Genomic DNA, 26,385 nt, shown 5'->3' on the forward strand with positions numbered 1-26,385 from the left:
AAAATATAACAACAATCATAATTAAAATGTTATATACTTCAGCTGCCAGCCAGATCTCAGTAGCATTAATATATTTCTTTGACACAAGAGTTAAAATATTTGCTGGCAGACAAACACTGAAGAAATGGAAATTCAGCTAAGATTTCTTCAAGATAAATTGGTTTCTCTTTTAGTAGTCTACAGATAGATGTTCCATCACATGTTCACATGGGTGATAAACTTGTTGGTGGACTCTGCACTTTCACATCTCTATGTGGATGCTCTGCTCTGCTCAATCCAGTACTTTATTTTCTGTGTGGAAATGAGCAGGCAACTTAGTGCAGAACTTGCATGGCTGGTTAGACCTACCCTTAGTGTGCAGGACCAGTTTCGATTTCTGCAGCCTGAAGCAGACATCACTGCAACTTGCATTGCATTAATTACCACATCTGCTACTGCTGAGGTGACAATGATGAAATCTGTGTTCACATGAAAGAGTGAGTATCAAGGCTAAATGGAAGAAGGCCAGAAAGGAAGATGAAAGCCCTCCTGCACAACAGTTCTGCATCATCATCAGCTCTCATTCATATCTTGGTTATCGATCAAATATGTAAAAGCATTTAGCAACACTGGCAGGATTATACAAGGATGAAAGATACTTCTGGGTGCCACCACTATCCTCAAAACACCAGAGCCCATCAAACAAGAGGGCAAACTAAATCAAGCCCTTTGGAACACCATAAAAAAGGGCTGCTGGGTATAAAAACAATTACTCAAAAATGCCTTCCCAGATCCCTCACGGAGAATAAGGCAGGCAGGAGAGACTGCCTATTCCCATTAATAAAACTCAGCATCAGTAGGGATCAGTGGTAGGCACCACCTCCTCATCTTGATGCTCTGTTGTGTGACATCCCAAGTGAGAAGGTTCAAAACCTCTGAGGTAAAATGATATTCCTTAAAAGTAAAGCTGTTTGCAGCCGTAGTAATTGTAGTAAAGGATTTTTGGTCCTACTGTGTTCTAACACTGTATTCTAGGGTTTTTTCTGGAAATACTTCTCTCTTTGTACTCAAATGCAGAGCTGCTATTCATTACCAAAAAAATGCATGCTTAAATACATACCATTTCAAGCAGAAAAATAGGAAAACATATTTTTTCTTTGTGACCACCTCTTAGACACAACAAATCCTCTCTTATCCACAAAATTGCTCCCTTGCTCCCCTCACTTCCTCTGCTGAGGCCTTTCTGCATGGCCAAGAACAACTGCAAACAGTGACTAGGGCCCTGACAGGAGCTCTTCAACATGTATGATATGTTTCAGAGGAAGGAAACTACCACCTGCTCTAACACCAACCACTAAAGACATTCTTATGCATCTCAGCCTCTATCCTAAAACACTGCTGTTTTCACCTTACTGGACACAGGGCAGGAATGGGAGTTATTCCAGTATGGGCTGGAATAACTCCCATTCCTGCCCTGTGTCCAGTAAGCAAAAGATGCGTGACAAAGCTCCTCCTCTGCGTGTCTCTAAAGTTTGGGAAATCTTCCCTGTGTCTCTCAGCTGGCTCCATGAACAAAGGACTGGGACAATAATCAACCCCAGGTTTCTTCAGAGGTCATATGATGCAATACTGCTAAATTGTTAGATATTACAGCTCGTATTAAAATGGTAACAACAAATAATAACACAGAAATGATAACCTGGATGACTGCTACGACTAAACTGAGTCTGGAGCCCTTCCTCTTTAAGCCATTATTTTCCAAAATACAGACCTGTAACTCTGCTCTCCCTATTAGAATACCCCAATGCTATTTTCAAAGTTTACTAAGTTCACTATCTTTGATCTGAACTGAAAATAAAAAGATACGAAAAGTTTTATGTTGTATTTACACCAGACACACAACTTCATACATGAGATCTGATTGTTTTTGTGTACTTAAATCTTCCATTTTTCTTCCTGTTTCTCTGTCCACTTCTTCTCCCCCTCCTCCACTTTCCCTGGGCTAATTGGCAGCAGCAAGGCTTCAAAGGGAACAAGCAGCTTTGCTATTTGGGCATAGTGAGGTTTCAAAGAACAAACAGCTTTTGCTCCCACTACTCTCTCTTTGAAGCCACACTACAGCCAATTATCTCAGAGAAAATAGTGCAGTGAAGAAAATGTGGGACTGTGAACGAAGATGTAATAGGGGAAGAAAAAAATCTTGTTCTTTGTACATCAGCCCTGTCATGGGTTAATTTGATACAATTGCACATGATATGGGATAATTATCCTATCTTGGACACTGATTTTTCAATTTCCATAGCCTCAGCTTAAAGTGATAATTATAGTTTGTGGTGTATTGAATTAATTCAGAAAGTCTTGTTACACAGTGCTTATGGTTCATAGATCAGTTGACTAAACAAGTGCTCTCCTTTCCAAGCAAACACTGCAAAAACTTCATGGCTCTCCTGCCAGCGTGCCCTCTGATAACTGGAAGTACTGAACACCAACTTCCACCATTTTACCTGTATCAAAAGCCAAGAGGCTGCACCTGAGCTACAGAGAAGGTAAAGCCAAGTTTTGCAGAAATGTTCTGAATTAAGATTTTTGTATTCAGTTTGGATGTGCAAGTTTGAGATTTAGGGAACTAAGGACACTAAGCTGGAACCGAGGCACTGACAGCATTAATTGATACCAGTGTCCCCACTATAGCTCCCAGCAGGTCAGTTCCCCAGATGATGTGCCATCTCTGGAATGTGCTGTCACAGAACTAGCTCTCCTCCAAGCACCTTGAATTGTTTGCCAACAGGGGCTTTTCATATGATACATCTCTATCAATGCTCTTAATGTGATGAGCAGTGAACGGGAGGAGGGAGAAATGTCTCCAACTCATTCTGCTAAGGGAGTTCTGTAAGAAAAGGCTCAGTAAACACATAGTAAATGATCAGCAAATGCACACAGAGCCAGAAAGCCTGGAATTCACCATGATTGCTACATATTGTGTGACTGCTTTACTTCCATCCTCTCGAGCTCTTATCCTAAATGAAATATAAGACAGTTAGGTGACCTGGTCTAACAGCATTCCAGCATGTTTTCTTCAGTGTTACCTTGTTGACAGGTTTTAAAGAAGATGGCGTTCTGAGGGGTCTGGAGGATAATATTGCCTTCTGAATTCATTATGATCACGTTCACTTCAAATGCAGCAACCCCATCTTGTTTTCCAAGGCAAGGAAATCCAACCTGAACAACTAAAAGGATAATAATACCAATAACACTTACATTTACATGCACATATATACATACATACAAAAGCATACATTGCAATACTAAAAAAATAAAATTATAGACGTATCTAAGCTTTGGAAGAATGCTATTGACGAAACAATGTAACACAGATCCCTTTATTCACAGGTGGCTCTAGGGTTAGAAGTAAAGCAGGACAGGAGAAGAGCTTGTGCTCATTTGCTGAAATAACCCCAAGAGTCTATAGTGCAGACAGTGATCTTAACACAGCCATACTTTTCTTGGAGATGAGGAAATTACTCATGTGGAGGTACCTAAGGATATATCAAAACAAGCTGGAAGCCTACTTTTGATTTTCTGAGTTGAACTTCTCACTTCTGAGTCTAAATTTTCTGGGCTGTCCTATGACTTCTGTAAAAACATATATTTAGGGAAAATGTTACTTTATGTAAGTTTTTCTAGTTTGGATATTGCAATTATTACCTAATAAGATACTGATCTAATGAAAACTTACTCCATAAAGTGCTGACAAATGATACACTTGATAAGTATGATCATGGGTGCAGTTTGTAAAAAGAAGACACAGACACCTCATTCTGACAGAACTAATTAAGCGTAGTGACATTTGGACACTGCTTTTCCAGGAAAAGTGTTCAAACACTTTTGAAATACAAAGAGTTTAAGCAACTAATTAAGGCCAGTAAATCTGGAGTATTTTAATGATGAAGTAAGACCAATACCTCAGAACTGTGGAATTCTCTGTTGTAATTGTCACAAGTGATCTTAAATAATCTTCAGATGCAATGATTTTATCTCTTTTCTTCAAAATTGGCTCTTCTTAGCTGCTTGATAAGTCAAATCCAACTAATAGAAATTGTTTATTCCCTTCTTCTGAAGCTGGTCTATGATTTCCTAATAAAATACAGAGCTAAAAGCCCTACATTTGGGTTGTTTTAGATTGCTGGTTATAAAAATTTTGCAAGCCATAATTTGGCCATTTTTGTTATTTGGTGCCTTGGTAAAATACGGAATAATTTATTGCTAAAACAAATTCTACCTCTGGTAAGTCCTACAAACAGAAAGGTGCCTTGCAGTTCTCATTCTAAAGCAATTACAATCGTCAAAGGGCTTTTGCACCAACCTTTGCAAAGAACAAAACCATGTAACCAGGTGGCAAGAAGGAAACACAATTGATAATTTTAAAAATACATTTTAAATGCTGTAAACTTTTTAAACTCCAGTAACCTCCTTATAGCATAAGTGCAGGAAATCAGAGCTTGGATTAGGATGTGTTTTAGTTGAACAAATTGCAATGGGGAGGAAGGTGTGGCAGACTGTTAATGACAGCACTATAGCTGCATCTAGATTTCATTGAATTGGTAGCAACCCCTGAACTCCCCTGACATCTGGCTGTGGTTTAAACGCCTAGGGAAAAACCCAGCAATGCATCCCTAGAGTCCAAGGCCACAGATCATAAACCTTTTATTCCAGCACTGCCCACTCTGGAATTTTTGGACTTCTCATGTGTCTGCACAGCTAGGCACACAGCTATGCAGTAAAGGACCCTCCTGTGAGCAAAAACCACCTGGATCCTGGCTGAACTCTGTGGTGGTTCAGAGTTGAAATAAAGCCCCTAAGCTCTTCCTGAATCTTTGCATTTTTATGCCTGTTTGAATAATGCTAAGCACCCACCAACAGCACCACAGTCAAACCAAAGCACAGAGAGAAGTCCCTTGCAGCAAAAAAACCAGCCATGAGCTCCCATGGCCCATCACAGTGTTGACCAGGACCACAGTAGGGCAAACCTCAGCTCTGGTCCCTGCTTCCCTAATTCAGGATGCACTCTACATTTGTCCATCACTGGCTAAAAACAAGGAGAGGAAATCACAGATATGGACCTCTTTCTGTTAACCATCCTCCCACCAGGCCAGACAACAGCCCCCCCTGCACATATGTATTTCTGTATCCTCTGGAGCACTTGTATCCAGGGCTGCAGAGCATATGGTTCTAACAGGAACAAGGAAAGTTTAACAAATTTGAAAAGTAACCTAAGGAAACCTAGTGACTTAAACCTAATTTAATTTTAGGCAGTAATTAGAATGCTCTGCTAGGATGCAGAGGATGCAGGTTTAATACTTTTTGTCTGGGAGGTCATGCCTTTTCCCTCTGCTTAGGAAACTGAGGTTCTCTAAATTGTCTTCAGTAGAAGCAGGCTGAGAGTAACTCCTGGATGCCTGCAAACTCTTCAAGTTTGCAAGCAATTGCCTGACCCACTAAGAAAATATGCCAAGGCCAACAACAAAAACCACCTTTGGTCTCTTGTGGGACTGCTTAAGGGACATCTCTGAATGACCAATCTCAACAGAAGCAGGCATGAAAGGTCTGGCAAGGAGTGGGAGCCCATACACAGTCCTGCAGCCCACTGTCACTCTCTACCAGCACGGCACACAGAGCAGAGATGGTGTTGCACTGAGAGAAGACACTGATTTCTGCTTCTGAGCTTGGAGAGATTTCAGCACCTTTGGATGCTCAGCACCTATATTTTAATGTCTCAGCACCAGCAGTGGGCAGGGAGAGAAGGTCTCCTGAGCCTGGCTGCTGGGCTGTGGGGGCTGCATGAGACGCACGAAGCAGCGCTGTGCCAGCAGCCTGGTGACACCAGCCTGCACCAGCACTGCACTGCCTGGGTCACACAGGGACACAGGGGCCACCTCGGGCCACTTAGGGGGCCAGCCCTATCTCAGTCACAGGCCACTGCATTGCTTCTGGGCACAGACCTGTAGCTGTGCTTACCTCTCTGAGTGTGGTGTTCAAGATGTTAATCACTGCCACAAAAATGACTCACTTTGTTTTGAACTTGCTAACCTCAGATTGAACCACTGGACTTTCATAGGCTTTTCCCTGCAGCCAGAAATGAGCAGCCAGCTGTTTCTCACTGGGCAGGTATCCACACTCCTCCCAAATATCTTCTTTTGCACAAGCTGAGCAGTCTTAGCTCTTTAAGTTCTCATTGAAAAGCATCTCCAGCCTTCTTAACTTCTTACCTTGTGTTTAGGTGTAACAATATCCATGTTGTGAGCACTGAATCAGCTACCAATTCTGGGACTTGGCAATGGGCTTTCAAATAAGTCTAAGGAACCTAGGTGATTTAAATCTCGCTTAAATCCAAGGAGAATTTGGTACCTCATCTCAGGATATACCGAATTAGAGAAAGCTAAGAGAAGGACAAGGCTGCATCCAATGAGAAGCAATTGAGTAGGCTGTGACTCTTCAAAGTCTGGCAAAGAGAAAAAAAATCAGGGGATACATAATAGATGTGCACAAAATGATGGATAAGATGATCAGTGTAGATTGACTACTGTCTCTACCAGTGCAAGGACCAGTGCCCATCAGATGAAGCTGTTGCAGCCAGACTCGAAACAACAGGAGGAGGATCTTCATGCAATGGATGGCAGTGAACTCCTTGCCAAGGTGATTGGAGATAACAGAAGATGATAGGGACTCAAGGACAGCCTAGAGAAGTACTAGAAAGAGAGACCTATAACCCATGTGGGGCTTATGAAGTAGACAAATCACTTAAGACACAGGAAATCCTCCAAGCTGAAGGCAGTAAAAGCTGAGAGGGTAAACAGAAGTGTCACATGTGCTTGTCCTCCTTTTGCTCTTCCACAGGTCTTCTTATGGCCACCATTGGCCATAAGGCACAGAATAGAGGGGCCCTACAGCACTAAAACCATTCATATGCCTTGTTTGGACACTGAATGGAGAGACCAATCATTCAAGCTGAATTCCAGGTGTCATGGCAAAAAGCTGTATTGAAATGTTACTTCAGTGGCAATCTACTGCAAACTGAAAATGGAGTATATTATACACCAACTTTCAGAATTTATCCACTGAAAAAGAGAGAAGGAATAAAAACTCATCAGATATGAAAACTTGTATATCAGTGCTTCATTTGCAGTCCAATCCTCCTGTTTTGTTACCCATTTCTTTCCCACATTTATCCTACAGGTTGGTTAAGGTAATTTAGGAAACAATGATCACTGAGACACTGCTGTCATCAAGATACACATTTCTGCCTTCCTAACAGAGGCTACCATGTATGAACCGTGAAACAGATCACATAAACTGTTATTCATCCACTTCAGAGCTAACTGGATTCAATACTCTTTCATGGAAAGCTTTTTTACTCAAATCAGCTCACTACACACCATGGTATTTCTGGAGCATTTGCATTGGCTTGGGCTCAGCCTCTGCTGTGGAGCTGTAAATTCCAGTGAAGGATTAAGAATGCACAACTAAGGGATAAATGATAAATGATCATATCCTAAACTAGAACTTGTGTCCTTGACCTGAATGCCTGATGACCCCAAATGAAAGCAGAACCACCACAAACTGCAGCTTCTGAGAAACAGAACAATTTGATAACTTTTCTGATTGTGATCAAAGAATTTGTTTTCCAAAAGTTGTACAACTTAAGTAATAGCATTCGTGAATTTTATGCAACAATTTTGCACAAGCTTCTGCTGATTTATTCACACGTAAAAGCTTCATGTGTCTTGACTCAGACAAAATATGCTGCTGTACTTAGGCGAGGCAATTACAAACTGTTTGGTGCCAAGCACTGTGGCAAGTATTGCTTTAGGCAATAAACTTCAGAACTACAATTCATAATGAAACATTTAGACTTTACTGGCCATAGAACATATTTTACAGAAACAAAATTTATGATAACAACAGTACAAACCTGATGCTTTATGAGGAACTGTTCCAAGCAGGGGGATATTTATAGTTGGATCAGCCATTATGCCTTTATCCAAAGAGTGCAAAGACAGGAATTCATAGTAGTACTCAGCCTATGACAAAATAAATGAAAAATGAAAAAATAAAAATTTATTTTAATTGTATTCACAGAAGCAAACTATTGAGCACATAAACTATAGCAGACCTACTACACTTTTCATGATGACACTCGCTGGATTAATTTCAATAATTTCCCTGAGTACTTCTTCATCTAAACATAATTTTCAGATAATTTCCTCTTATTTCACAGATTGCGAGTGACCATACACAGTAATCAGCATGCAGCATATCAGCAAGGAAAATGGCATGCATATAGTGGAGAAATGTTATACAGAGAAGATGTGTTTTACGACCCACACCATTCATCTGGCAGACAACAGAAATATCTGAACACTAAGCTCATTCTTAAAGCTGGTTTTTGAGCAGAATCCTCCTGGATTGACTGTGAGCCTGGATGACCTGCCTGTACCATGAGTGCACGTACAAGTGTGGCATGAGATTATCCAGGCTTGCTCTTGGTTGATCTGCACAGCGCATTGCCTTGGGCAAACAGTGCCAGGCAGTGAGCAGCCATGCTGCTGGGGCACCACAACAGGACACGTATCTTTTTACAGCTCTGACACTGCCTTGTTCAACCCCACTCCATTACGTTGTTCCAAGGGTGGAGCTGAGAGCTCTCCTACCAAGCTGGCTTCATGTCACTCATTAACTGCAACATCAATGACCTGTTTGGAGGAGCCCTAGAAAGTTTCGGCATGACTTAAAAACTACTTTCCATGACCTTAATCCTACCTCAGATAAGCACCTGCACTGTGGCACAGATTGCAGTCTCTGGTACTTTTGTCCTCAGGAGCCTGGCCTCTCTGTTGGGTCATCTGCTCAAGAGTTCTTCACATTTGATGCAAAGTGCCATGATGTGTCTGCGGTGTGGCAGTACACACCACATACACCTGAGATGCATGCACCTTCGCCCGTCACTAGAGGCTTCCACTACAGTCAGTAGCACAACTGCTGGGGTGCAGAGCAAGTGGAAATGAAACTTTTATGTTAAATTGTGGCATCTCATTTACCATGAAGCATACAAGGTATTACAAGTAATTCCATCTGCTGGTCTCAGGTAAGTCCTTGAGACCATAGCATGGGCACTGGCAAAAATGTGTTTCCATCTGCTCACTGATGGTAGACTGTACTGTTCTGTCTACCTTTTAGATAAAACAGTGCAGCAAGGAGAGATTAAAGCCAAAATTTGGGCTGATAAATGATAGCTAGTTTATGTCTATAAGATGTCTGTCCATGTCCTTAGCTAGAACAAGGTCCTTTTTCTCCTGTAATATCCTGTTTCCCTAGTACAAGAAGGACCGACGACACCAGAAAAGTACTCATGATCTGGGTAGAACGGTTGTTATGAAATTCCTAATCAGCCCTGGCAGCACATCCACTTGCTCTGTAGGGACAGTAAGGAGACCCCATATCAGAGAGGAGATGGCATGAGGGGCTATACTCTACATGGACAATCTTCAGAGGGTGCTGTGTAGGCATAGAGAGCTCAGAGGAGGACTTGCAAAACAATAGGGCAGGAAACAATGAAAGGTTTTAAGCAGGGGTTAAACACATGGAGTAAATGTGTGAGGGAGACAGGACATGGAGAGAAACAGTAAAACCAGAGATGAAAAATGAAGTCTGGGGTAGTGTTCAAAATGCTGCTTTTAATTAAAGACATTTTTTTTTTTTCCAATACAATATACCATGCCAAAATATGAAAAAAAGCCATAAAGTCAGACTGTGAACATTTTTGTTTTCAAATAAAACTTTGGTTCAGAAAAATAATTATATGTCTCCACACATCTATAGAATAGTGTAGTGAGTGAGTCAAGGCTCCACTGTCTGTTTCTCATTGGTTAGCTTTGATGTTTGGTCGTATCTAAACCAGGTCATAATGAGTTATGACCTGGGATATTAAAACATTATGTTCTTATTATTCTAGTAAACAAAAACTGGTAACTAGTCCAAATAGCTCCACTCCCGTATTTCCATTCCAGACACACTGTGGTAGAAGGTCAGCTTGTAAGCCAGATTCCCAATTTGTAGGAAAAGGACTGGAATCTCATTTTCTAGGGCAAATTTTCTAGTGCCTAAGGACAAAGCCAAAAAGAAAGTTCCCCATGGAAAAAGGGACCCATTGCTGCATGAGCCACAATAGTCACTGCTGCTGAAGGAAGTAATTCCTCTAACCAGGGCAGAGGCGTAGCAGTGGTTAGTGCCTGAGGCAGGAGTATGTTCTGATGGCACGTTCAAAAGATGGGAAGAGACATTGCACAAGCAACAGGAGGCTCAGAAGAAAAGCCACACATCGCACTGTGGAGAGATAACTGCTCTCACCATTTCTCTGCAAAAGTTTGTACATCTGCTGAGTTGACAGGAACTGAACTTCTTGAAGTGATAGTATCTAAGAGCTGAAACACCTCAGGTAGATCCAGCTAGCATAACTTCAAAGTCATGTGCTGCAGAGTATGTTGGCAAATCATACTGGACTGAGCTGGTTAAATTTTGACATAGAAGTTATATACAAAAATCCCAGTCTACAGAGGCTGCACAGTGAAGCAGAGTAGTTTCACTCCTCAAATCTGTGAATCTAAAACATGATTTGACTGCCTTAAATCCTACCTATTTGGAGGAAATCTGTCTTGACACTAACCCTACATCGAGTCTCCAATGTTGTCCTGCTGTAATTGGAGTTGATTGCCAACTCCAACTGCCAATTAACTTGCATTAATCATCATGACTGAAAAGCAAACAACATGCTCTCAGCAAATATTTACCATGCTCAAATCTACCATGAAATTTAGTGATGATGCTTTATTGAAGATATAAGTTTGTGCAATTAAAATATTGTCTAGTGACTACTGTAATTTATGCTGTAAGTGGTCATTGTGAGCAACCTGGTAGTGACAACAAAATTTGCTTGGATATTGTTGACAGTAAAGGGAACAAATCCATAATCTGTAATTCCGTTTTCCATTATAAAGGCACTCTCATGGTTTTTTGTGGGGCTTTTTGGGGTTTTTTTTTGAAGCTGGCCTACGAACTCTCTGGTACGTGAAGATCTAAACTTGGTAGTGAAGCTAAACCTTATAAACAGTGTTGTCAAAGGTGGTAAAGAAAATGGGGTTTGCATTAAATTGCTGATCACTGAGTACAGCACAAAGTTGCACACTTTGCAAGGACAAAGGATTTTGGCTTGACTTCAGGAAGCACCCGAGGAGAAGTATGCTTTACTTCTGTGGAAAATCTTTGTTTGGGATCCTCAGAAACTGAGGCAAGGACCCCTGCAGACCTTGTGTGAACAGTCTGGGGAGCTGGTGCTTTCAGGCAGCAGGTAGCCCCAAGCAGCTGCCCTTTAACAGTTCCCCATGTGGGTAGAGCAGAGAGAGGAAATTTCACTTTAGGCAAATAATTCCTTGGTTGGGATTAACTTTTATGGACTTTGAATGGCTGTTTTCTATAAATCAGAGGAATTTAAAAGGTTATAAAAATAATGAAGCCCTCTAACAAGTATTGTAGAAAACATCTGTCGGCAGTTTGGTTTTAAATGATATACAGTTAAAATTCCTACAGGTCTCCTTTCCTTGGTTCAAGATCTACTGCATTGAAGTTCTCTGACCATTCAGATGCCATGTTGTTCCTGCCTGTTTTTCCTTTTGTGTTTTATCAAAGAATTCACAATAATATGCTTTATGTTTTCTTCATTTTACATGATAGACACAGAACTGTAGTACTTAAAGCAAAGCAGAGCAGCTTGAACTGTTGTATCTTATGGTTCAATAACCTAATGAAATCTGCACCCTTTCTAATTAAGAAGCAAATGTATGTTAGCTTTGAAAGTAGATGTAAGAAATTAACTATATTTTCTTCTCATTATTTTAAAGAGATCAGTGCTGAATGTTCTGTTATCAATTAAATGACAAATATATCTTAATGCCAATTTTCTATATTTAAAGGAAGAAACACATCAAAGAAGTTCCTTTTTATCCCAGATCCACGAATATTTCTGGCTATGCACACACTGGAAGATTCTACACTGCATTATCCATAGCAGATGCTCACAGCTGCATATGCCATAAATAAAGTCACGAAGTGAGACAATGTATGTGTTTGTTAGGTGTTTACAGCATGGACCATTGCTTCTCCAAGATATTAACTGCATTAGGTCAGAGAAGTTGGTCTGTGTTCCAGGATGAAGCATGAAGCAAAGTGAGATGAAGTCCAGCAAAGATTATCTGTACCTTGCATACCAGGCTATCGAGGGAGTCTGGCCAGAGCAGGAATATGTACATACATGTGAGCATTTTGTTACTGCACTGCAGTCTAGACACTGCTGTAATGAACAACATGATGGAGCTTCCTTAGACAAGCAGATAACAAAGTGTCTGCCTACAGACTGCCCATTTTTGTGCCCTAGCACGTGGGCAGAACCCATGAATTGGTCCTGTCACAGAGCGGGTAAATCAATTTTTACACTCAGTGTAACACTCAGAAACTTGCTGTCAGCCTCAAGAGGTAGACCTAAAATGAGAGGCATGCTCCCATACTACCTCTTCCCACAACATGAAGCAATATTGAAACCTGCTCTGAGAAAATCAGTTTACAGGATAATCTGACTATCTTCCAGTATCAGCTGCTAAGGGTATGAGAATGGAGTGAAGCAGCAGGGTTAAAAAAACAGAGACGCACACAAAGGAGGACTAGAGATATTTGCTGTTTCAAATAAATTTTAAAAAAGAACACAAACTAGAACTCAGAGAAATGGGCAACCTCAAAGAAAAATACATTATGTGACATTAGTAATTAGACAATGCTGTGGTGAAATGCTCACAAATCTGTAGAGCCTCTTCTATGCCTGCTTTCTTCACATTAAGGAAATCATGGCAGACTGAAGAAAATCCATGCACAAGAGGGAAGACTTTTTAACAATAGAGTGCATCCCTGCACGGAACTTTCAACAATAACTACTTGTGGTTTTAATGGTTTCAGAAGAATGGTATAAAACTCTGATTTTGCCAGTGGAAGATGACTAACTGGTGCTTAATGTCTTCTGTGGCATTCAGCTGTGGATGGCAGATTAGGTCCTCCAACAGAATGATTTATGAAACTGGGAAAGTGAAATTTATCATTTGCTTTTAAAAGAAGCCTCAGATTTTGAAAGGTGACATGACAGGCTTCCAAGAAAGCTTTGCACTGGGAAGATGGTCTGAAATATTTGCAGAATACATCAGCTTTTCCTCCAAATAATGAGAAAATAATTTCTATAAAGACAAGTAATATCAAAAAATCACTGTCAAGAAGCTTGGTAAGGTCACAACATAATTTAGATTATATTTGGCATTGTTTCTGGCAGCTGTCTGCTCTTTGGGAGACATGGGAAACAGGGCTCCTACTCGTCATTTAGAGCAAATATTTTCTCCCACAAGACCCTGAGCTCTGGAGGCACTCTAGCATTTGAAGCAGTAATTTGAAACCAATCTCAGACTGGAAGCTGAAGGGCTTGCCAGAAAGATTGAGGTTTGAGAGGAACAGAGGTGAAAAAGAAAAATCCAAGTATATCAGCGGAGCATTAACTCTGAAAATCATCATCATGCCTAGAAAGCAGGTTCCTGAGACAGAGGGACAAATAACAGCCTAGTACACATCCCTGTCCATCATTAGCCTGCTAATGACAGTATGGTTTAGACCAGAGGCAACCGCTTGCTGCAGGAGGCACCTGCAGTGGGGACAGTGGGGCTGTTCCACCAGGTTGGAGCCTGGGACAGCAGCACTTGTGCAAAAGGATGCACAGCAACCTCCAGGTTCAGCACAAGCACGTGGAGACAAAGGCATGCAGAATGCATGATTTTCTTAAAACAGTCACAACAAATTTACAGCTACTCAGTGATGAAACTCTGGGAGTCTCTCATTCCTCTATATTGCTTTAATTGGAAGCAAAGAAAGCAAAATAGCCCAACTTCCCATATTTAGACTTTTTTTGTTTAACACATTTTCTGTAATGCATTTTAGTACAGCTTCACTAGAGTTACTTTTGAAAAAAAAAAATTAAGCTGAATGAAGACAAAATCACTAAGGTTTTGACAAATATGCACAGTTAATTACACCTTGAAAATTTCTAGCAAGGAATGATGTTTCTCTGCATGAGCCAGGCCTGGTGCACAAGCTTCCTTTAAAATGTTTTGTCTCATGTCTTACAGATGAAAATTTGAAAATTGTGCTTTGGGGAAGGGGAGAGAAGCAAACAGTATACCAAAAAGAGATACCATTAAGAGTTCAGATTTAAAATAAGTAAAACACACACAAGCCTTTGCTATCTTCAACAAAACATATTGCTGTGGTATCCTGAAAATGAATAAAGGCTATTCTCCTGAAAAGTTAGCTCTTGTTCCAGCACAGCAAGGGCTAATTCATTCTTTGTTCAGCCAGGAAAAGATTAGTGCTCTCTCTGGTGGACATTTAACAATCACGGATGTTCAAAATACCCATCTCCCAAAGCTAATAAAATAGGAGAAAATTATTATTGCTCTTAGAGAAAAAAATACAAAACACTGTGTCATCAGGTTACTTCCTAAGAAAACAAGTCTTTGCAGGCCTGCCACTGCCACCTGCAATGCTTCTATGTGGCTCTATCTACACTGAGAAAAACCCACAGAGCTATTTTTCCCCCCTCACAGCTTGAAAAGTAAGTGAAGAGCTTGGTTGGCTGATCCTGGGTGGGCATCTTTAGCTTATAGTCTGTTTACAGTTTCAGGCTTTGGATAGATTCATTGATAAATAATATTTACCCTGAAAATTCTTCACAGGGAATGTAAAATAATTTCAATAAAATCTTTAAAATTGGGGAAGTGATGGCACTAACAAGCATTTAGATTAGTTATGATGGATCTGAACAGACACTATATTTAGTTAAGCAGAATAGTTCTAAGAGTGAAAATGTAAACCTTAGAGATGGTGGCTCATCTGATGTGATGAGGGAAAGCTCACAGGCGAAGACTAAGTTAATCCACCTCTTGAATGGTGGTAAACATGGATAATGCATACAGATTCATTTTGGCCACGCTTCAAACTTCCAACCCTTTGTTCTTAAGCCTCACAGAATAGCTTTGAAGTTGAGGATAAAGCTCCTCTAGCACACCATTACCAAAGAACAACCTTCTGATTATGATCTCATGAAAGTGCAATCAATTACTTACACAAGTTAAAAGCGTGGCAAACAGCAAAGGTCACATAATTGGCCTTTATTGAGTCCATGTGTTTCAATCTTGGCTTTAACTGGCACTCCTGTATAATAAATATAAATATCTCTCTTCAAAATGTAAGCAGTGACCTTTCTCAAAAGTTATGAAATCTCACAACAGCTTCTGTCAGACTGGAGTCCTTCAAGGGTTTCAAAGAGGGACACCTCCACTTTTGTGTACCAATGTGACAAAGTTTGCAGCACCTCTGATTGAGAGTTTCTTTATTTATTGCTCAGCAGATACTGGTCTTCAGCCTTATTTTGCAGGAAGACTACTGTTTAAAATTTGAAAATATGAAAAAATTCAACTCCACCCTGACTAGTCATTAGGAAAGACTTTCTTAACACGGCTCTCTTTTAATACCTACTGCATGGATTTTCAAATACATTTTTTTGTGAAAATTGAGAGTAATTTTTTTCTTATTTCACAGGCTGTCGTTGATCAAAGCAAATTCTAGGTACTACCATGAAAGAAGAACTAAATTCACTACTAAGAGTTTTCTAAGTGTATCTGAAAAGGAATTTGTGTGTTTGCTGATGTACCTGAAATCACACTGCTTTTTCTACTGAATGAAGACTCTTCTAAGTGGACACATATTGCTGTCATATTTCCATGTACTATAGAGGCTGCCACACAGTTCTGTCCTCCATAACTACACCCTGAATTACTCAAAGCAAGATGAACTTCTCTTCAGAGAAGAGTAAGGAAGAATAATCCTATCCCCAGTTTCTGATGGGAAACTGAACAGGTTCTACACAGAGCTTTTCTGTCGTTGGGACTGTTTCCACAGGCAGGCTCAGCACAGCTTCATCCCCGGGTTACAGTACCAGCCTCACAGGTCCAGTCTTCTGAGCTAAGGTCCAGTGTATTTCCCAGCATTTAAATGAAGTATCTTGTTTAAAACCAGCTCATCCTTGACTTCCTGTACACTCAAAGGACATAGACCAGCACTTGCAGAAGAAAGTTCAGCCCAGCTAGAACCTGATTTACCTGCAGTCTTGAGCCACCTTTCTTTCCCTCCCTGTGTTCAGGTGGAGTCTATCTGCAGCACAGGCATCTTCACAAGGCCTGGACTCAGCTGACTTGACAGAGGATCAAGCTGAGCTTCCAGAGGAACCTTTTAAACACACTTGCAGGAATAAGGCTCATTAAGAAAGGCAGGAAATTTGTTTTGGGAAAGCTACATCCTTCTGTTGTGTTTTTTTTAAATTCTGGATAACGTGACCTATCCTGTGTCAGTCTAAATCCTGTCAAGGAGGGCTGCAGCTGAAAGGTCCCCAGAAGAATCTTTTGCAGAGACCCTAACCTCATTTTTATTAGAGAAAATGCAAGAGGAACAGCAGCCTCAGAAATGAATGTGTAGATCTCCCAAAGCCCAAATTTACCTGTGATGAAAAACAAGCAGGAGTCTAATGACAGCAAAAGTCTGCACTCTGATGTAAGACAACTGTCCCATTTGGGATTCAAGAGTTTTGCTAAGATCAGAGATGTAATTTATTCCTCAATGAGTATCTATGGTAAATCTGGTCTGCTGTTGCAGACTGGGACCAAATTGTTCTTTTTGCCACTCAATACATTCCAGATATGTTGACAATCCCTAATTTCTGTTGGAGTCATAGGCTGCTGGAGATTCCCCAAATACTCCAAACCAGCCTTTATTGATTAACGAAGTGAGTAGCACTGGGCTGAATGGGGTCCACAATACTTTCAGGAAGAAAAAAAAATGCTGGAGGGGAGCAATGTCCCACACCACAAACCTTGCTGAGCAGCCAGGTCTGCTCCCTGCACCGCTGGAGGGCACAGAAATGGTGAAGAACCTCGCATGATCCATCACCTGCTCTAAATCAGGGAGGGGAAAAGCCCCCACTGCATTTACTTCAGTCTTTGCAATCAGGGACAGGAACACATATATAAACCTAGAGACAGAAGTTTCTGTTGGAGTTGTTGGGTTTGGGAAGAGGTGGAAAAGCATGAGATTCTACAAGAATTTGCAGAGATTGTGAGCTTTTTACCCCCAGGACACCCTTCCTCCTGCCCAGAAACTCTCAGATACCTTGTCCTTTAAAGAATTTCCTAATTAACATAATTTAATAAATTTATACTCTTTGATTGTATTTTATAGGATGAGAAAGCCCTTACTTTTGGATGAATAAAGGTATTATACAAATATGATATGCCTGTTGAAATGTTTTACATCTAATTCTGGTGTCAGGTGATTCATAGTATAGAATGAAAGTAACAGTAGCATCATGATACTGTAAAAAATATGAAGTGTACTGTGAATATTTGGCAAGACAACTAAAAAGGGAATATTAACTAAGCAGGATCGTCACACAGATACAAATCAAATGTGAACACTGTCAGTAGGCAGGATAAGGTGCAGACTTTTCCCATCAAAGGAAAGTTAAAGTCAGATCAAGTAAAAATGTGAAACCCATGGTTCTTGATGTGATGAAGACTTCTAATTTTTGCCCTTAAGGTTCAGTATAAGCTGCTCCACCCTGTACCTAATACCAACACGTCACAGGTCTGATCAGAGGGAATCAACATGTTGGGTTACCAGCTTTCAGCTACCCTCCCTTGCCAATTATAGAAATCAGATCAAGCCTATGCAATATAAATACAGGTTCCTGTGCAAAACTGGAAGGAAGGAGGTAAAAAAAGCCAGCACAAAACAAAAATATCAATCAAGGTAACTGCCAACCTGCTTTGCTGGTAAATTAATTCTCAGCTCTTAATATGTTATGCATATCATCTGTTGCTCATGATTACAGACCCAGATAACTGGTTTTTGCCTCTTCTTCCTCTCTGACATGTGCTCTGCTGTGCAACCTGCCTGTTCTCCCTGACAGTCTCTGCAAGGCATATTGCAGCCACATAACCGCTTGCAGAAACTTTATGTATGTGTGGCTTCACAACAGGAAAATGAATTTGTTTCAACCTGGTTACTCAAATAGAGTCTGTTTCAACAGCTCAATTTATTCCCCAAAACCTCTGCAAGAAAGAGAACTGGCTAAGGCTCAAACCTGGCAAAATGAGAGCAGTGTTTGCTGCAGCTTGAAAGCAACAGGTTGAAGTTTGTACTTGTACTCCTTACTGAGGGTGTTCACTAGACTTGATTATTTGCCTATGAGGTTTTGAATCTCAGATTGCCATTGGCTGTATCAATTTTCACACATTTGCAAGCTGAGGGCAAGCAGAAAATGTTGCAGGGAGAGCTTAACTTCAGCTCATCAACAAGTTGTGATCTGTCCACGTCTTCCACATGTTCTGAGAAAAATCAGGTTCATAATCAGTACTCAAAGCTCTGCTCTCTGATGGTCAGGATGGTCCAAGAGCCTGCCCTCTCCTTCTCTGGACAGCTGTTATTGCAAAGGCTGCCTCTCTGGCTCTTGCTGCTGGTTTCTGTGCTTCAGTGTCTAGAGCCGGTGACAGATCTTCTCATTAGCGGGCTGCTGTCTGGGAGTTTATTTTGCCTGGTGATGGGCCAAAACCTGAGGCTGGGAGACTGCCAGGTTTGATGTCAGGCATATTTATTTCCTTTAGGATCAGCTGGGTTTAGCTAGCTTTTTATCCAGGCAAAGGGGCAGCTTCAGAGGATTTGTGGGACCAGCTCTGAAAGCGGTGCTTGGTCTCCAAGTTATTTATTGAAGTATTTAGCACTGATGACAGCAAGTGCTGAAGCAGCTCAAAGGTAATTGCCCATTTTTCCTTGTATGGCCAAAAAAAGATGGACTCCACCAGCTGGCTGGAAAACAAAGCAAACTTTTATTCTAGATGTAAAAAAAACCTAGAGGTTTTCTTGTTGTATGGCTGGGAAAAAAAAATCCACCTCAAATCTCTGAAAGCCTTTGTTAAGGTGTTTTATGAACAGAACACACTGTGGAGGACTTCAGGTATCATGGCTGGGTAAAGCCTCCTTAGTGCCTCTGCACAACAGTATCAGTGTCTTTGCTTTATGTATGTTACTTTTTTGACGCAGATTTTGGGTTGCTGCTTCACTGTGGGCACGAGACCCAGGACTGACCTCCGAGGAGGACCACTAGCAACTGCTCTCCAGCTGGAGCAGTGCACCTTGCTCATCTCAGTGCCACCTCCTCACTTCTCCAGCTGCCGTGTGCTGGGAGGCAGTGCTGAAGGCCTGGGCTGCATCAGGCACAGCCCTGCCAGCCAGTCGAGGTGGGTATTGCACTTCCACCACATCTTCACTACAGTTTGATGCAGTGAAGAGCTTGGCCACAAATAAACTGTTAAAAAGCTAATAAAAACCTTTTATCAGAATGAAAAAAAATCCAACATGGTAAAAGAGACTAGTACAAGTAAAGTAGAATCTTTCAGATGGTGGAATTTGTACAGAAAAAGGCAAATAAAAGAAGAACAAACCCTAACAAGCCAAGTGTAAACTCACAGGAAGGCAAAACAGAAGAGGTTTTGATATGCAGTTTCTTGAAAGTTTTAAAAACAATAATCAGGAACTCATTGTTCTAAGGTATTCAGCTCTTGAAATTCGGTTCAATGTGATGCAAATATCACTACATTTCAGTTTTGCAAACTCTGGGGCACACCATGTTCCTCACGTGTCTGCATGCCCTGGGAAGAGTGTGGTTCCTTACATTTGTTTTGTATGTACATAAGCCACTTGGCTAGAATCAAGTCAATAATAGTTGTAGCTACCCAAAAAAATCCTCTTTGGAAAGTGTGAAAGCAAGAGAAGATACTAAATACATGAAAAATTCTTTCAGTTAGTTCTCATTTGTGTTAGCACTTTCTCTATAGCATTACTTGTTAATGGCATTAACTTTAGACCACTAAGAATATACCTGTGAAACTGTCTGTAAAAAGAGGTGATGTTGCCAGAAAACATTCTCACTTCCACAAAAAGGAAAGCGAAACAGAGGAAGGCAACACAAGAGGAAAGCCTGGATTTTCTATTTCAGAAAAAGTGTTAGTAACACAGGGAGTGAAATCTGTACAATTTCACAAAATATAGTCTTGAAGCTTGGGGTGTCCTTCTTAGTTCCAATGCCTTTCAACAGTTATGTTATACATTGCAGCTACTGCTGTAAAAGTAGTGAAAATACTTTATGACTAGCTTTTTTTTTGTTAAAAATTGATTATTTATAGAAAGGATAAACAATGAAAATCTTAAGAACTGTTTACTTAACACAGGTTTACACTGCTGTGTAAAAAGAATAATTGTGTAGTTTACACACATGCCGTGTAAATGACTATGGAATCCAGATGCAGCTTACACTACAAGGTGCCTTGTAACTCATCTCTGCTGAGCAATAAATCCCCCCTTTTCTTCTTGGCAAAACTTTGAGAAGCTTTACTGCTGTTTTCTATCAGCAGATAGAACAGATGGCTGGCACATGCCTGCTCCAGTAAGAAAGTGGGATCTCTAGAGTATTACTTTGATCCCTGGTGGCATGTCTACAACACTGAGACGCAAAATACCACAGCTGAGTAGAATCTAAATATTAAAGGTTTTGAGCTGTGCTTTTGATTTGAGAAGCCCCTGTCTAAAAATCATGCTCACAGTATGTAAACATCTTCACATTCCACATGGAAATTTTGGTACAGAGGTCAGAAAACAAAGAATTTCCCCGGTTTTGTGACGTGAAAGTGCAGAGAAGGTACTACTGAAAATCACAAGAGTGCGAGTTTACGTAATTACCTTGACCAAACATCGAGAAGAGACGTAATTTTATTGGAAAAAATCTCCTAAATTCTGCAAATTAGATGCATTTTTTAAGCTGAAAAGCATCACTATAATGACTGGTTACGAATATGATATTTACAAAAAATTCAGTTTCTCTGAAGAAAAGTTTCCTTTGAAGAATTAGGTTTTGAAATTCAATACTTTATGTTTTCTTTCAGTTTATCAGGGAAATAGCCATGTTTGACTGGAGCACCTTATTGCACAACTAAGGCTTTAAAATTGGTGGTCGTCTGTTAACTTTCCTCTGAGCAAGGAAACAAATCTTCTCCTGGCATAGCTGGATATTCCATTTTATCTTCATGGTCAGGCTACATCTCAGTAATATAAGACAATTTCAGACAACTCATCTGAGCTATTCAGGGCTGATGGTCACATGGCTGAGATCAGAACTAGCCTCCAGGAGCTGTTAACTACACAGCATTCCTGACCTTCACTTTACAATACAGAAATGATGCTAGAAAATGCACTGAAGACATATATTCCCTCTTTCTCAGAGGTGGGCATCTTTTTGCTAGACTCAAGGTTATCAATAACTCTTTGAGACTTATTTCAGATGTCATGTCATGCATTCAACCATGCACCAGGAGAGGAGCTATGGTACTCATAACAGTGGGGAGGGGGAAGTGAGCTGCTACAACAATTCATCTGACCACAAATACTTCTCCCATATCTGAAAGGAAGAAAACAGCCTGGGCAGGTTGTGGCCCAAACTGACTGTTTCTCTGGATCAGACCAGAGAATGCTACACAACAAAAATTCCAACTTGCTTTTTGGTTTCTTTTTTTCACCTCCTGTCTATTAAATCCACTGGGCTGCTGATCTCTCACTGAGCACTTGCTGTCTGGGAAATAATCAACTTTTTAATATGGCTCTCTTCCACCAATATTCTCCAGGATGTGAGCTTAATTTTACAGCTGTCAGAATTCCCACTGAAAGTTAAAAATACATGCTGGGTTTTGTGGATTTGGAGATTAAATACTTGTCATAAATTTCTAAATGCTGTAGAGATTATGTTATCACTGAAATCTTTGTTAACTTCCACTAGTGGACACAGTAAAACATGTTGCAGCATTAATCACTGTGATAGGGTCTCACTGGGAAGTTTTTAGCTGAATCTTCCACAGAGGACAAGACCCTCAAAGCCGTCATATTTTCTTTTGCAAAAACCACCCAGAATAAGAGCAAGAAGCACACCAGTGAGCTCTAGTGGTGACATGGATGCATACTATATACTACATGTTATCACTGATTTTTGCTTTTTTAAACTTGTCAATTCAAAGAAATTTGTAACTGTCACTTCATGCAGATTACATTTCTAAAAAGAACACAGCACCTGTAATGTTATTTTTCAATTTATAAGTAGAAGCATAAAGTGCATAAAAACATGACAATCCTGTTTTGCAGTACTTTAACATTCTTGTCACTCCTGGCTCATCTTGATTTCACTAGCAAAAAACCTATCTATTCAGCACCTTCAGACCCTTACATTTTGAGTTTTCCCTCATCTTTCCTAATAATTAATTAGAAGTAATGGACTAGGAATTAAAAGCAACTAATGCTTCTCTTTGGTTAACGCCTTCTAGTGAAAATTAATTTGTTTGCTTATCAAACAAAATCTTTTCCACGTAAAACATATTCAGGACACAAAGGCCACTGCATCAGCAGTGTAACACCTAAATGTAGTGAGTTTCAAGCACTTCTGTTTACACAGAAGTGCCCCTCAACAAGACATTTTTGAGTTAGAATATTCAGCCATGCAGGACTGAAAAGCATTGCTACTCCCTGGGTTGAATTATTTACTCACCTCAAACCTGGATCATCACTCATCCCAGGAGCAGGTAGATGGGATCTACCCACTGGATATTTATCCCTGCTAAGGTGCCCTGTGGGGGATCCCAGGTGTGGTGGGTTGACCTTGTCTGGCTGCCAGACACCCCCCCAGCTGCTCTCTCACTCCCCCATCTTGTTGAGATCAGGACTAGGAACTGTGTGATGCCATAGACAGGATCTCCTGCTCCTACTCAGAGAAGCCTTATATGTGTAGACCCAGAAAGGGTCTAGCTATTCCTAGAGGTGGGGCTTATACTACTGGGAGCCCCCAAACCTCGGAGTCTCAGAGGAAACATCTTCAAATTTCAACTGGGATACAGGGTCAAGAGGTCTATAAGGCACAAAACTCACAGAATTATTTCAGTTTTACCAAACAGGAGGAAACAGTATGCTAGTTAACAGCTATTTTGCAGAACGCTGTCTAGCACTTCAGCATTTCAAATGCCTTTCTTCTTTCAAAAGTACTAGTTTCCATTTATTTTCCTTCTTCCTTTTTTGTATCTCTTTCCCCTTTGTCTTGTTTTCCTTTCCTTTCCTCCTCCCTTCCACTTCTCATTTTCCCTTCCCTCACTTAGGAAATTCACAGAAAAGTACAGAATAAAGGTAGCAAGTTGTTAGCACTCCCCTGGATGTGTTAATGGAAACTTCTAAGAACATGTATACTTAAAACCAAAACAGAACAGTGGAAAAAAGTAAAAATATATTCATTTCTTCCCCTCATAAAATATTGGAAATTCTGGAAAAACACAGAATGTTTTTAACCATTTAGATATTTCACTTACTAATTATGCTTTCTCTAAGAGGAATTCGGTAATTCAGAAAATTCTTTAAGCCTGTGGCTCTTCTCACTGAAATCAGTATTGGAACCACCTTCTCCTAATGACCTACCTGTAGGCAGCAAAGGAGGGAGAGCAGAGCTCAAGAAGGAGATCCAAGAGGACAGTGTTCAGTCTAACATCTTGATCACCCACTCAAAAAAGAGCTAGTTTTAGCATCAACAGCAACTGAAGCTGGCAGAGAAATGGAACAGAAAATGCAGTCCCAAAAGACAGTAATTATTTCTAGGTATTTAAATGCCTGCCCTTGGCATACAAAGTTGTTTTCTCTGTAGAGCTTGATGGGAATGCAAAGACCCTAGAGCAAGTCAGCCTTTGTGAGTAAGTTTTGTCTCTCCACATTCACCTTCCTCTCTGGAGGAGGGAGTGAAGCACTTCCTAAACCCAAAGGCTTTGTGAGGACAGCAAAAATTGCAAGGGCATCAGACAACACCTTGAAGCCAGACAAGTGCTGTAGATAGAGTTTGGTTTGGTTTCAAAACAACCAAAACCACAACAAAATTTGCGAGGCTGCAATTAGCTGAATTATACAATCAATGTTCACAACTTAAATGGAAATATTGTTTCATCTCTACCAAGTTCTTTGTTGTATGAAGTCAATGTTCAGCACTGTAAAAATGAAATAATTTTATCCAGGATTTTATGCCACCATGTTTTTTCTGTATCCATGATAATGTACACTAACAAGTTTCAGCTTTATGCAAATTCAACATATGTTGTCAGTGTGTCAAATCATACATACGTTTCTTCACAAAAATATGTTACAGATTCTTAAATTTTCAACAAAAGAATCCAACAGGATTCAATAAGCTGCACATTTATGTGGTTTTGCAATTTAACTTGGTAAAATTAAGTCTACAGAAGAGAATTGTTATTCAGTAGAACTACAAATTAAGCCTGCACATTTAGTACATAGAGATCAGTGAAGAGCCTGCAGCGTATGTCCATAAGCTAAAGAAAGTCGAAAGAAAACTCCATCCGCGGAACTACCGTCCTGTACAAAATTTTACGGCAATACAGGCGAGTGGGGTGTTCCTGGTGAGTTCTGTCTCACGCCTCACCAGCCTGCGGCTTCTCCGGCTGCCGAGCCGCCGGCGCTCCCACGCACCTTACACCCGCTCCTGCCCCGCTCCTGCCCCGCCGTCCCGGCGCTGGCAGCGATCCCCGCTCCCCGAGCCCCCCGCCCGCGCCTCGGACTCCCGCACCCAGGGCTGCCCCAGCACGCCTCGGAGAGCGTTTCCTCTACTATTCCAAGGCCGAAGCACCTGTCTGGGTTTACAGAGCCTCCCCCGCCCCTTGCCGCGGCCCCATCTCGGCACCTACCCGTCCCGTTGCCTGCCAAGTGAAGTTCATGGCGTGGATGCCGACGGGGATGGCGGGCATCCTCTGCTGGGCTTTCCTAAAGTCGTGGGTGAACGGGGCCATCTTCCCCTCGGACACGATCAGAATATCCTCCTCGAAGCCTGCGGAAGGCAAAGGGGCGCAGTGTGCGGCAGCCCCGCCGGGTCGGGCCGGGCTCGGCTCCGGGCTCCCGGCCGCCGCTCGGGTCAGCGGCCGCACTTACCGATGAGCACCCGCGCTTGCTGGCCGTCGATCCACAAGTAGAGGGTGTCGGGCTGGCGCGGCGCGGCCCGCAGGCTGCAGAGGCTGAGGGCGCCGCAGAGCAGCGCGGCACAGCACAGCCGCCCCGCCGGGGCCATGCTCCCGCACCGCCCGCCGGGGCTCGCCGGCTCCGCTGCCGTCCGGCCGCGCCCTCCTCCCTCCCTCCCTCTCTCCCTCCCTCCCTCTCTCTGTGGCGCGGCGCTCGCACGGTGCTTCCCCCGCCGCCGAGGGCGGTCAGCGCTCCGCGCCCGGGAGCTCTGCAAGAGCAGAGCCGAGAGCCGGGACCGTGACCCAGAACCCGTTCTGTCACAGGGGACCCGTGACACGGCAGGGTCGCTGCCCTGCCGCGCGTCCCGCGTCCCGCCCCCCGCCCTGTGTATTCCCTCCCCGCAGGGCGCCCCGGCACTCCGGCCGTCAAGGTGGCACCACCACGGTCGCAAATGAGGCGCTGGAGTCACTCCTGTCTGCGCGAAGAAACGAAGTTCGTGCGTAGCCGCCCCCTGGCACACGTGGGGTTTGAGTCATGGGTGGGGGGAGCACCCCCCAAGCGGCAGGTGGGTGCGGTGCGGCGGATTCAGCGGGGACCCGCGACACTGGACAGGTCAGGCCCTGAAGCGAGCTGTGGCACAGGGACACGCTTCCCAGCACCAGGGAACGACGCAGAAAATGAGGCAACGTGCTAAAGGAAGAAAAGGCTTTCGCCTGGCTTTTGTCCGAAGGTCTCGAGGACAGTGGAGACTGAAAAACACTGAAATGTTGCCATTTACACAGAAACTGGAACTGGCTCAATATAGAAACTTAGTAAAGCTTGAAAGAATTTTCTATTAAAAAAATATTTAAACAGAATCACCCCTCTAAAGTTTCTGTCTGTAATGTTCTGAAAAGAGTTGGAGGGCACTTTCGCCCTGTGATTACTGCTTTAGACGCTGCTTTCACTCCATCTCATCCTGTTAGTGTGACTCCTAAAGTTACCTCGGTACTACTGCCAGGACTGGAATTCTCTGTGTAATGGACAGCAGCATTGAAGTTGGTCTTTCTTTTCCAGACAGATGTAATTGAGTGGCATTCCCTAGTAACTTGCCGAGATGAAAAATCTTAGGTTCCAAAAACT

General features: G+C 41.9%; 1 protein-coding gene across 1 annotated transcript in view; it reads right to left on the reverse strand.

Annotated features, from left to right (window-relative positions):
• The window catches only part of WIF1 (WNT inhibitory factor 1), a 36,294-nt gene extending 10,903 nt beyond the window's left edge, over positions 1-25,391 (reverse strand). Inside the window, exons 1-4 of the mRNA XM_041465632.1 lie at positions 25,237-25,391; positions 24,996-25,135; positions 7,949-8,057; positions 3,066-3,206 (exon numbers count right to left, since the gene is read on the reverse strand). Of these exons, the coding sequence (XP_041321566.1) occupies positions 3,066-3,206; positions 7,949-8,057; positions 24,996-25,135; positions 25,237-25,372 (526 nt within the window). The 5' untranslated portion in view covers positions 25,373-25,391. The remainder of the gene's footprint in view (positions 1-3,065; positions 3,207-7,948; positions 8,058-24,995; positions 25,136-25,236) is intronic.
• Between the last annotated feature and the right edge of the window lie 994 nt (positions 25,392-26,385).

This window comes from Pyrgilauda ruficollis, unplaced genomic scaffold, assembly GCF_017590135.1.
Source record: "Pyrgilauda ruficollis isolate IOZ18807 unplaced genomic scaffold, ASM1759013v1 scaffold19, whole genome shotgun sequence".
Classification (NCBI taxonomy): Eukaryota; Metazoa; Chordata; class Aves; order Passeriformes; family Passeridae; genus Pyrgilauda; species Pyrgilauda ruficollis.